Source organism: Herpailurus yagouaroundi, unplaced genomic scaffold, assembly GCF_014898765.1.
Source record: "Herpailurus yagouaroundi ecotype Mexico unplaced genomic scaffold, PumYag 188, whole genome shotgun sequence".
Taxonomy (NCBI): Eukaryota; Metazoa; Chordata; class Mammalia; order Carnivora; family Felidae; genus Herpailurus; species Herpailurus yagouaroundi.
The window spans coordinates 40380246-40391919 of NW_024412419.1; the positions used below are offsets into that span (position 1 = coordinate 40380246).

General features: G+C 52.7%; 1 protein-coding gene across 1 annotated transcript in view; it reads left to right on the plus strand.

Moving 5' to 3' along the window:
* Positions 1 to 4897, plus strand: part of POLR1A (RNA polymerase I subunit A) — a 75514-nt gene extending 70617 nt beyond the window's left edge. The window contains exons 30-34 of the mRNA XM_040496846.1: positions 295 to 594; positions 1435 to 1635; positions 2763 to 2880; positions 3375 to 3539; positions 3921 to 4897. Of these exons, the coding sequence (XP_040352780.1) occupies positions 295 to 594; positions 1435 to 1635; positions 2763 to 2880; positions 3375 to 3539; positions 3921 to 4021 (885 nt within the window). The 3' untranslated portion in view covers positions 4022 to 4897. The remainder of the gene's footprint in view (positions 1 to 294; positions 595 to 1434; positions 1636 to 2762; positions 2881 to 3374; positions 3540 to 3920) is intronic.
* The last annotated feature ends 6777 nt before the right edge of the window (positions 4898 to 11674 follow it).

Consider the following 11674-nt stretch of genomic DNA (forward strand, 5'->3'; position numbering starts at 1 on the left):
TTTACAGTGAAAATATACCAAAACCAGTCTTGCCATGACTGCTGCTGGGACAAAGGGCAGATTAGAGGGGCTGAGGAAATTGACGGGCAAGAGAGTGCCCAAGGAGGGTGGAAGAGTGTTGGGAGTTGGGACTGAGAGGCCACCATTCCCGGGGGAAGGGCCAACGGGAGAGAGGAGGCGGCAGCCCAGGGCAGGCCTGGTGGGCCTCTACAGGGGTGCTTGTTTTGCAGGCACAGTCCAGACAGATGGGAGGGAGGGGCCAGGTGACACAGACTGCACTCTATCCCCTGCCAGGTCGATTATGAGAGCGAGGAGGACGAGGTTGGGGAGGAGAACGACGACGAGGACGTGCAGGAGGAAGGGCATGGCCCCGGGGAAGGTGCCGAGAAGGCCCAGGAGCAGGATGAAGAGGTGGGCTCAGGCGCCGAGGAGGACTCGGCCCCTGCCGCCCCCCTCACACAGGCCCGGAAATCCACCCGCGTCAGGGAGCCGCAGGGAGCCGAGGCCGTGGAGCGCCGTGCGCAGGCCGTGCGCGAGTCCCACCCGTTCATAGAGGACTACCATTACGACACCGAGGAGAACTTGTGGTGCCAGGTCAGTGCCCGCTGCCCAGCTCCTCCCCACACGGGCCGGGTGGCGTGCAGGGCCTGTGGCAGTCGGTTGCAATCTCCTTATGATCTCAGATCCCTTAAAGAATCTGGTGACCACCGTGGCCCCACTGCCTCAAATCACTGCCCCACACATTTGACTCAAACCCCTAGCGGGCCAGTACTTTCGGACTCGTCAAGAACAGTGTGTGTCTGCGGGTCTGATGGGCCAGGCCCTGGAGTGGAGGCACTTCTAAGCATCCCCCCATTCTGTCTTCAGTCCTACCGAGTGGACGGATGTCAGAGTTGCAGAGGCAAGCAGGAGCGCGCCGCTTCCCCACCCCCGTGGCCTGTGGTCTGCAACGGCAGGGTGCACCGTTCCCTGCAAGGCTGCGTGGTCAGGATGCCTTTGCTCCTACACATGGGCTGACGTTTTTGACCTTCACTTTGACCCAGTCCAGTGGCTCCCAAACGGCAATGTAGATAAGAGTCATTGAGCAGGTTACACACGAAACGATGAGTGTGACACTTTGTGGTGATCGAAAGTCTATCAAGGGCACTGTTGAGCAGACACGATTTTTACCAGCATCTGTGAAGGTGTCGCTCTACTGCTGTCATCTTCGCCTGGGTGACTGGAGATGGCTGCTCTGTGTGGTTGGTTAAGGCACCCAGTGTTCGCCTGTGCAGACCCAGCCAATCTGCCCCAGCAGGACCGCCTGTCCCCAGCCAAGGTGTTTACTCCACAGGCTTTGAAGGCCTCACCCAGGGAGCCAGTTGGGGGCCCTCTGCCTCCTTCTCAGGGCCGGGGGCAGCCCCTTCCCTGATGCAACCCTCCTTCTTCTTGCAGGTGACAGTGAAGCTCCCTCTGATGAAGATCAACTTTGACATGAGCTCCCTGGTAGTGTCCTTGGCCCAGGGCACCGTCGTCTACGCGACAAAGGGCATCACGAGGTGCCTCCTGAATGAAACCACCAATAAGAAGAATGAGAAGGAGCTTGTCTTAAACACAGAAGGAATCAACTTGCCAGAGCTGTTCAAGTATGCCGAGGTGTGCGCCCTCTCCAGGTTGTCTGCTGGCCGGGACAAGGTCCTCACACTGACTCAGGGGCTGGCCACGGGGAAGCAAGGCTCCAACCATGTTACCCGGGGCCTCTTCTTGGGATGCACTGTGCATATTAGCCTAGTTAAGACTTCCGGTAACTTTATCTCACCCACACTTTCTTGGAGTAGTTTGGCTAGAATTTTTTTCTCCTTGAAATTAATATGTCTCCAAAGTAGATTTGTAAGATGTAGTTTGTGGAGTCGCTGGCCTGAGAGCTGCTCATTTTATCTGGGGAAGGTGGCCCTGGGAGCAGAGGTGGCTCAGACCAGCCTGCCGGTGCCTGGTGCTGGCAAACGCCTGTGTGCTGTGCCCCACCTGCTCCACCAGCACGTCTGTCATCCTTCTGGGCTGTTTCTTCATTCTTCTGCTTCATTGTGTCTCCGAGAACCTTCTGAGGTGCTCTCAGCCCCTGGGCACAAGTGTTTCCCCAAAGAATACTGAGGTGTCGGGACCCCTGTAGCCCACCACCCTCCCCAGTGTGCACCCAGCTCACAAATCTCTCCCTACCTGGAACACTTCTCCCACAGCAGCTGCCTTGCAAAGGCCCGCCTCCAGGCCCACCTGGAGCCTTTCACTGGGTGCCTCCCAAGGACAGGGCAGGGTGGGCTCGTACCTCCTGAGAGCCAGCCACCAACAGGGCAGACTCTGTCATGCCTGGGAGGGTTGTTTAAACAAGGCCAAAGTCTCCTCCTGTGGGGACGAGCTGCCATAGTGCAGAGCCACCTTGGGCCCCTGACGAGCTGGGCCCCCGTGGAGCTGCCCTGTCACTGCCCCATGTGCCATGGAGACAAGTTTAAGTGTCACTGCTGGAGAACGTCCCTCACCTACCAAGGGAAGCCTCCATCCTAGGAGACAAGTCTATCTGTTAAATAAATAAGAAAATAGCTTCTTCTGGCCAACCTGCACCTCTCCTTACACTCTGTCCTTTTGCTACTCCTGGGCCACCTTTCAGTCACTTCGTTGTCAGCTCTGCTTGACTGCCAGACAAGGAGTGAGCTCGGCCAGTGTGGGTCTTGCCTGAAGAAGGGAGCAGAAAGCCAGGCCCCCGCACTCAGTCTCTACCCCCTTTCTAGGTTCTGGACTTAAGCCGCCTCTATTCCAATGACATCCACGCCATGGCCAACACGTATGGCATTGAGGCCGCGCTGCGGGTGATTGAGAAGGAAATCAAGGACGTGTTTGCTGTGTATGGTAAGAGGAGCCACGGACAACACTCAGAAGATCCCAGCATGTTGGGCCTGCTCTGTAGGAGACCACCATATGGGTGCAGTGAGCGTGTGGCCTGTGGGAGACCCCGAGAGTGACCAGGGAGGACAGGTTTCAGTACTGTCATTGGGGCCTCTCTACCTGTTTCTCCTCTGGCCTCTGAGGAAACTCCTGTCTGATGAATGGACCCCAGCCTGCCTGCCTTCAGGGTTTTAGGTCCCAAGTGAAATAGTGCTGTGAGGTTCTCATTTTCTGCAAGTCTGGAGTCTGTTTCCTGGGCTACTGGACAGACGTGGAGAGTGGGCTGGACTGATTGTGGTCTGGGATGGGGAGGGGGCTGAGTGAGTAGATGACCGAGCTTGAAATGGAGCCCTGGGGTCTACATCTGAGCCTATGTGCTGGCTCGTGTCAGGTGATGCTGCTGCAACTGTCCTCTTGTCATTGTGTAATCTTTCCTGATGTTACTGCCAATGTGACAGGCATTGAGGTTGATCCCCGCCATCTCTCCCTGGTTGCCGACTATATGTGCTTCGAGGGCGTGTACAAGCCATTGAATCGCTTTGGGATCCGGTCAAACTCCTCCCCTCTGCAGCAAATGACATTTGAAACCAGCTTCCAGTTTCTGAAGCAGGCCACCATGATGGGTCAGTGCATGGGCAGGTGCCCTTGGTCTTCCCTCTCCTAAATCTGCTCTGGGCAAATAGGCTTGCTCCCCGGGCACCTTTCCACATGCCTCCCACACAAGTGAGATGTTGAAATCTCACTGAGGAAGCAACTGGGGAGGGTGGGCAGCAGATGGGGATGCTGCCTCTGCCTTTTGAAGGAAAGGGAGAAGGCTCTGCCTCTCTTTCTGTAAGCAGTGCTCCCTCACGTAACCTCATCAGCTTCCAGAACTCGGCTTCCTGCTGGCCTCTGAGGTGGCTCATCTGCCCAGCCTCCATGTTGATCGCCCCCCACCCCCAGACCCCTTACATCACCCCCAGCTTCCCTCTCAACCACCTAACAAGATCTCTTGTGTCTCCCAGGATCGCATGATGAGCTGAGGTCTCCTTCAGCCTGCATCGTGGTTGGGAAAGTTGTCAGAGGCGGGACAGGCCTATTCGAGCTCAAGCAGCCCCTGAGATAGTAGCCACCGCAGCACCATCTGCCCAGCCTACAGGATGGCCAGGAGGACCCAGGTGAGGGCCTGGCCTGCCCTTCACTTGAGAGGCCTGGGAGAACAGAGTCCAGGGTGGTTCAAAGTGACCATGTAGGGCACAGCAGAGATGTAGGGGGTGCAAAAAGCAGCTGGCCTCCGCTCGACCAGCTTCACCTGGAAAGTGGCAGCCTTCCTTGTCCTTGCCCTTCCCCATCTCACACCACGAATAAGGTTCAAGTCCCCTCAATCCTTCCGAGGTGGCCAGGCCTTCCCCTGCGTGGCACCTCCAGAGCAGGGAGGTGAAGTCCTGTTGCTGGGAGCTCACCTAACTGCAGGCAGGACTTCTGAGGGCTCTGGAGGACCAGGAACTGGGAGCCTGCCACCCTATGGCCTGCCCCTCCCAGCTGCACCGGTTCCTAGGGGCACGGTTCCCGTAGAGTGTCCACCTAAGACCTTTTGCCTGGGCCAAGCCCACACCTCTGCCCACCCATCTTCTGTACCCGGGGCAGGGCCCCAACAGCTCAGCCCCACACGTAGAGCCCCAAGTCGCCAGCCAAGCTGTTTGGACAAGTTGCCTGGCTTATCTTTCCTGGCTCTGCTCTCGGCCCATCGTTAAGGCCTGCATCCCTCTCTGCGGGCTCTGCTTCATCTGGGCCATCCAGCCTCCCCTGACCTCTGGCACCACAGCAAGGGGCCCTGGCATGAACAGAAAAGTCAGAGGACTTGTACAAAGGCTTTGTAAATCCAGAGGCTATTTCTATTTTTGTCTAATGTTATTCCAACTCAGGCTGAGTAATAAACATCACTGGAACTAGCTGTTGGGAGGGGAAAAAATTAAAAAGACTTGTTTTTTTTTTTTTTTTTGTTTTTTCCCTTGGTTTGTGGTTTCTACATTTGTGATTTGAGAGCCCAGGACTGGGATTTCTCAGCACAGTCACATCTTGGTCCCTTCTGTTCTTGTTGGAGGATGTGGGGGAGAGCTCAGCCCCTGCAGCCTCCCACTCTGGCCCCAGCCAGCCCCTGCTCTGTCCCCCTTTCCGGAGTCAGCTTCTGGCCCTGCAACCAGAAGAGTGGAAGCCAGTGAGAAGGACCTTTGTGTGGCAGGTGGGAAAGGATGCCTTGCTCGGGGAGCGTGACCATGCCGCTCCTCCAGACACGTGACAGGCCCACCCTTTGCCTCCTGCGCCCACACTAGGGAAAGTGGCAGAAGCAGTTTACTAGGGCTTGGGTACAGAGGAGTAAGCACAACTTCTGAGGGACACAGGAAAAACGGCCACAGTGGAATCCTGTGCCACAGGTTACGGCATGTGTTCTTGGCGTTGTGGGTCAATTCACTACTTGGTGGTTTCCACTCGTACTAGAGTTGTGGGAGAGGGTCCTCAGGGCTCAAGATAACCCGTTGGACAAATGAGCACATGTTGTGTGGCCCCACGGCTCAGCTTAAGCCAGTAGGTTCCGTGGCTCAGCCCCACCCAGGTGCTGAAGATACAAAAGTGAAGGAGCAAGCCCAGAATATAGACAGGGCATAGACCATGCACACTGAAGTTAGACTCTTGGCTTGTGTTGGGAGGTGAGGTGATGGCCTCTGCCCTTCCTGCCCCATCCATCCATACAATTCCTGGACACCTGTGTTTTCCATGTGTTTCTTTTCCAGGATACACCTGCTTTGTAAGCAGACATTCCAGAGTTTGCACATCATGGTGGGCCAGGAATCCTCTGGCTCCCCTTATGGCATCACACACTCACTGGTTCTGTCAGAAGCCTCCTCGAGGGGGGCCCCTTTGCTGTTTAAGATGGCATATTCTTTTGGGCTGGAGGAGAGAGGGCGCAAATGAGCAAGGGGCAGAGAGAGAGAGAGAATTATGTGTCTGAGTCAGGAAGAAAACGTGTGGGTGAAGCACCTAATCCCATTCCCAGCCTGGATCTTAACTGTCCTTTCTCTCCATGGTCCTCGTCCCAAAATATATGTACAAAACATAGGTAGGCTTCTTCCAGGCCTCACTGGTCCTTGTCAGGGCTCTTCCAGCCCATAACTCTGATAAACCACTCCGAGAAAGGTTGTCTCCTTCATGTGTGCCCCTCCCAGACAAGGCTCTGGGTTGTTTTGTTTTAATCTGGGAAAAATAACATAAAATTCACCCTCTTAACCATTTTTAAGCATGTAATTCAATGGCATTAAGGAGTTAACATTGTTAACAGGACCATCCTCCATCCACACAGGGCTTCACTCTTGCAAAACTGAAACTCTGTCACCATTAAACATGAACTACCTATTCCTTTGGTGACCACTTGCCCCTCACAGCCACCATTCTGTTTGCTGTCGTGTTTGACTACTACCTCATATAGGTGCATGATACAGTATTTGCCCTTTTGTGGTTGGCTTATTTGACTTACCGTAATGTCATCAGTGTTGTAGCACGTGTCAGAATTTTTTCCTTTTCAAGGCTGAATGAGAATACTCCATTGTATGTATATTTTGTTTATCCGTTCATCCATCAGCAGACACTTAGATTGCTTCTACTTTTTGGCTCTTGTAAATAATGCTGCTATGAACATAGATGTACATGTCTCATAGAGTTCCTGCTTCTAGTTTGAGGGTTTAGACCCAGAAGTGGAATTGTTGGATCAGATGGCAGTTCTGTTTTTAAGGTTTTAAGAAGCTGCCGTCCTATTTTCCACAGCATCTCTACCATTCTACATTCCCACCAACAGCTCACAAGGGTTCAGACTTCTCCACAGCCCTGTTGATGTTTGTTCTTTCCTCTTTTGTTATATATGGTAGTTGTTGTGAACTGATTTAATCAGATGTTGCAGGACGCCTGGGTGGCTCAGTATGTTAGGTGTCCAACTCTTGATTTTGGCTCAGGTCATGATCTCACAGTCATGGCATCCAGCCCTGCATAGGGCTCTGCACTCAGCATGCAGCATGCTTGGGATTCTCTCTCTCCCTCTTCCTCTGCCCCTCCCCTGCCTGTGCATGTGTATGTGTGCGCGCACTCTGTAAATCAATGGATCTGATGTTGGGGCCCTTAGGTGGTCTGCATCTACACAGACTTAGGTTAACACTTAAGTGTTTCTCCATTGCTTGCCAGTCTTAAAATTTTAGTTTACGATTAAATGGAGGCTGTACGAGTCTAGAAAATACTCCTGAAATAGAAAAGACTGGTCCTTCGGCCCAGTTAGGTAACAAGTTGTCCTCCAGACTTCTCAGTGGGACAGGATGGGTAAGGCAGTCACCGCTTGTGCTTGAGGTCACACAGTTCAGGTGATGGAATTGATGGGCCTTCCACAAGGTCTCCCAGCCCTGAGGCAGTTTTCTCTCCCCTGCTCTGTTTACACAGGGTTCTTCAATCACAACCACCAGAATAGCTATAGTCAAAAATTTTAAATTTCTACACCATCAAGTACGCCTTTTTGCCAGGGTCCATTTAGAGCAGAGGTTCTCAATTCTGCACATTCAGACCATGTGGGAAGCTTTTTTCTTCTTCTTCTTCTTCTTCCAATATTTTACTTAAATTCAAGTTAGCCAACAGATAGTGTAGTATCAGGAGTAGAACACCTGGGAAGCTTTGTAAAAACTGATTCCAGGGGCACCCTGCAAGAGATTCTGGTTTAATGAGTCCCAGAGGGTGGCCTGCACATTGAAAGATCTTCAGGAGAGTCCTCTGTGCAGCAGGTTGAGAACAACTGACTTAGAATAAGCCCTATATTGTGCAAGTCACAGTCATTCACTTTCTGTGTCATGACTTCTCAAGGAGTGAATCACTGATACCAGGTTTCACTACTTAGATCTTAAGATCTGATCCCTGCCCTCAAAAAGTAGGAGTGTGTGTGTGTGTGTGTGTGTGTGTGTGTGTGTGTGTGTGTGTGTGAGAGAGAGAGAGAGAGACAGAGACAGAGACAGAGACAGAGAGAGATAAAGCTGTCATGGAGCCATGGTAGATGTCTGCAACGATAGAATGGAGGCCAAAGGTGCCTCACTCTGCTCTACCTGTGGTTCAGCACAGAAAAGGCATGATGTTTCTAGGCAGAAAGCAAGAGGCCCACAGCTCCCTCCCAGCCCAGCATATTAGGGAGGCTGCTTATTCAACTTAGAAGTTCCTGCCCGCAGCGCACCTACAGGGGCAGGAGGAGGGGACACTTGCCCAGCAAGTATTTCTTAGATGAAACTCTGTGAGAAGTTGCCACGTAGAAGTCAAGGCCTTCAGTGAGGACTGTACCCCAAGCTCTAAGCAACGCACCCTCCTCACTCCATGATGGTAATCAGGGAGCTCCATTCAGTTCAGGACGCCACACAGCTCTGGTTTGTTCCCAGGCCTGGTGAAAGGCCAGAACCCTATGACGGAACAGGGCTGAGCTCCTCAGCTCACGCTGGCTGCTCAGGTGACTCCACTTGAGCAAGTCTAGGCATGAAGGCCTGGAAGACATGTGCCAACATAAATATCCTGACCATGCCCTTCCTTTTCCTCCCCAAGCCTAGATACAGATAGTCTTGTCATCTGCATTAAATACTTTCTCCCCAAAATGAAATCAACAGGATACTGTAGGCCCAGAGTTTAGTGCAGAACCCACACTGTGGTTAAGCAGGTTGGCTACAGGCCACACTGGGCCATGCTCACCCCTAGATTTTAGTTCGGGCAGCTGAGGCATCTTCTGAGGTACATAGATTGAAAGGGGGACTAACAAGAAGACTTACACCCATGACCGTGTCTCCATGGTACTGAAGGGACAGCAGTAACAAAGTTACCAGAAGTCGGGAGCAGTGCACAGAGAGCCCTGGGCTTCTGCACAGCATCTCCAGCCCTGTTACAGGTGTGGACATCTCCCTCACCTTCAAGAACTAAGAACCCCAATCTATGGCCTAAATAAAAGTAGAAGTAAATTTTGAAGAGTTTGAGAAAACATTGTGAGGGCCCGACCTAGTATGCATTACCAGAAGGACTCTCGGAACCTCGCTGGCACCAGTTACAAAGGACTTCTGTGATGTTATCTCCTCTAATTTCCTGCGGTGGGTGTCCCCTTGGCCCCATTTCATGGTTGAAGAAGTAGACCTAGAGAACGTGAAAGCGATGCCCCAGAGCCAGATCCAGTCCTGATGAAGCTCCCGGGACTGATGTCCTTCTTGGAGCCGTGCCTTTGCACAATGCACCTCCTGGCATTTTCATCAGGTTCTGATGGCACAGGGTGGCAAGTCTTAGATTCCATTGATCAGGTAGGTTAGTGACCTCCCTGAAAATAAAAATGGGGCCCCTGAGAAATGAGACCCAGGTTAGGGAGGGGAGGGAAAGGTCCACACAAGTCTGGTGGATGAGCCCATGGGAAGGTGGACTGCAGGGTTCACCAGGGATCACGGGTGGGACACATGGACTTTGGAGCATTCAAAGGGGCAAATTTAACGGCTTGGCCATCTAAGGGCTGAGGGCTGGCTGCTCCCAATGCCCACAGGACTTCTGCCCCTACTCACTGGGCTTCCCAGCCTGCTTTCCAGTCCTGCCTCTGAAGGCCTAGCCTGGGTAAGCACCTTGGGGTCGGGCTCGTGGGCCTGGCACAGCACTATAGCAGCTGCCTGTCCCAGTGTTCTGCCTGGGGACCACCTGACCCCAGGGGAAGGCTGGGCTTTGCACAATGCCCTGAGCTCTTACAGAGCCTGGAAGGTCGCCCTGGCCCCTCGCCTGGAACACGGTATTTTCCCTCTGCTGGCGATCTGACTCACTCTGACTCCTCCACATCCGGTCACACCACAGCCTGGGGCCCTCAGCAGCCAACAGCCATCTGGTCAGCCCAGCCCAGACTCTGCACTCTAATATTAAATGTTGGACCAGGAAGGAAGGAAACAAGAAAGGGAGGGAAGAGGCTGGGAAGGGTGGAGGGACTTATGTGTCCATGGTCCTCCAAATGAGCAGCTTTTTCTCTTCCATTTTCTAGAGCAGTCCCAGACCAACAGTATCAGCATCCCCGAGAACTTGTAGAGATGCAGATTCTTGGACCCTACCCTAGACTTCCTGAATCAGAATCTTGGGGGTGCCCCCCCCGCCCCGCCGGGTGTTAATGAGCCCTCTGGGGCTTCTCCGACCTGCCCCAGTTTGAGAACCACTGCCCTGGAACTGTCGCCAGGGAGCGTATTGCCTCTGCTGTCCTCTTTTTAGCTATCTCAGCCGTAGGGCTCTCCTGACCTTATTGAAACGGCCCCAGAGGCCCCTCTGCCTTCCCAGACATCACTCCTGCAGCGCCCCTGTTTGACCCAGCACTAGTGGAGCCTGGAGGGCAGCCCGGGCAAGGGTGGTGGGTCTAGAGCAGGCTGTGGCCCCTCCCTGTCTCTCACGTTCTTGTGTTTGTTGGAACCTCCCGACAATCTGCAAGGTAGGCAAGAGAATACCACTGCCTTGGTTTGATAGATGAGGGAAAGGGAGTCTCAGGGGTTAGTGGCTGTTCTCCCTCCAGAGCATCCCGACTCCCAACGTGGGGGCAAGATCACTTCTATGCCTGCAAGACCGTTAAATAACAAGGCAGCCTTCCTATGCCTGGGTGGTGTGGTAGTAGGGGGCTCTCCCACCCGTGGGGGTGCAGTGAGTGGGCTGAGGTTGCCTGGTGAGGCTTGGCATCCTCTACGGTGCTGGTGTGTTGCATTTTCTCTGGACCCCAACAAAGCCTGCCAGCACCTCTGACCCATATAGAGTCCTTTATGTTAAAAATTCCTCTGGATCCAACTCCCCCACTTCTGGGTACATACACAAAAGAATTCAAAAGCAGGGACTCAGAGATATTTGCACACCCATATATATAGCAGCATTTGTCACGATACCCAGAAAAAAGGTGGAAACAACCCAAACATCCATCAGCAGGTGAACGGATAAAAATGGGGTACCTACATAAAATGGAATATTATTCAGCCATATAGAGGAATAAGGTTTCAATAGTACTGTCACAAGGTGAACAGTGTAGCACTATGCTAAGTGAGATAAGCTGTACACACAAGAACAAGTTCTTAGAGTCCTCAAATTCATAGAGACAAAGTAGAATGGTGGTTGGTTGCCAGGGGCTAGGATGGACATTAGTGCTCAATGGGCACAATTTCAACTTTGCAAGATTAAAAAGTTCTGCAGATGGACAGTGGCGGTCATTGCACGACAATGGGAATGTACTTAATGCCACTGAACTGTAGACTTACAAATGGTTAACATGGTAAGTTTTATGTATATTTTACCATAATAAAAATTACAATCTGTGATCCCTCCTCCTCGAAAAACAAAAACAAAATCCTTGGGGTGCCTGGGTGGTTCAGCTGGTTGAGTGTCTGACACTTGATTTCAGCTCAGGTTCATGATACCAGGGTCGTGGGATCAAGCCCCACATCGAGCTCTACACTGGGTATGGAGCCTGCTTGGGATTCTCTCTCTCACTTCACACCCCCTCCCCCGGCTTCTCTCTCTCTCTCTCTCTCTCTCTCTCTCTAAAATAAAAGAAAAAGTTTTTTAAAAATCCTCTAGGGGTGCCTGGGTGGTTCAGTTGGTTAAGCGTCCGACTTCAGCTCAGGTCATGGTCTTGGAGGTTTGTGAGTTCAAGCCCTGCAGTGAACTTTGTGCTGACAGCTCAGAGCCTGGAGCCTGCTTTGGGTTGTTTGTCCCCCTCTTTCTCTGCCCC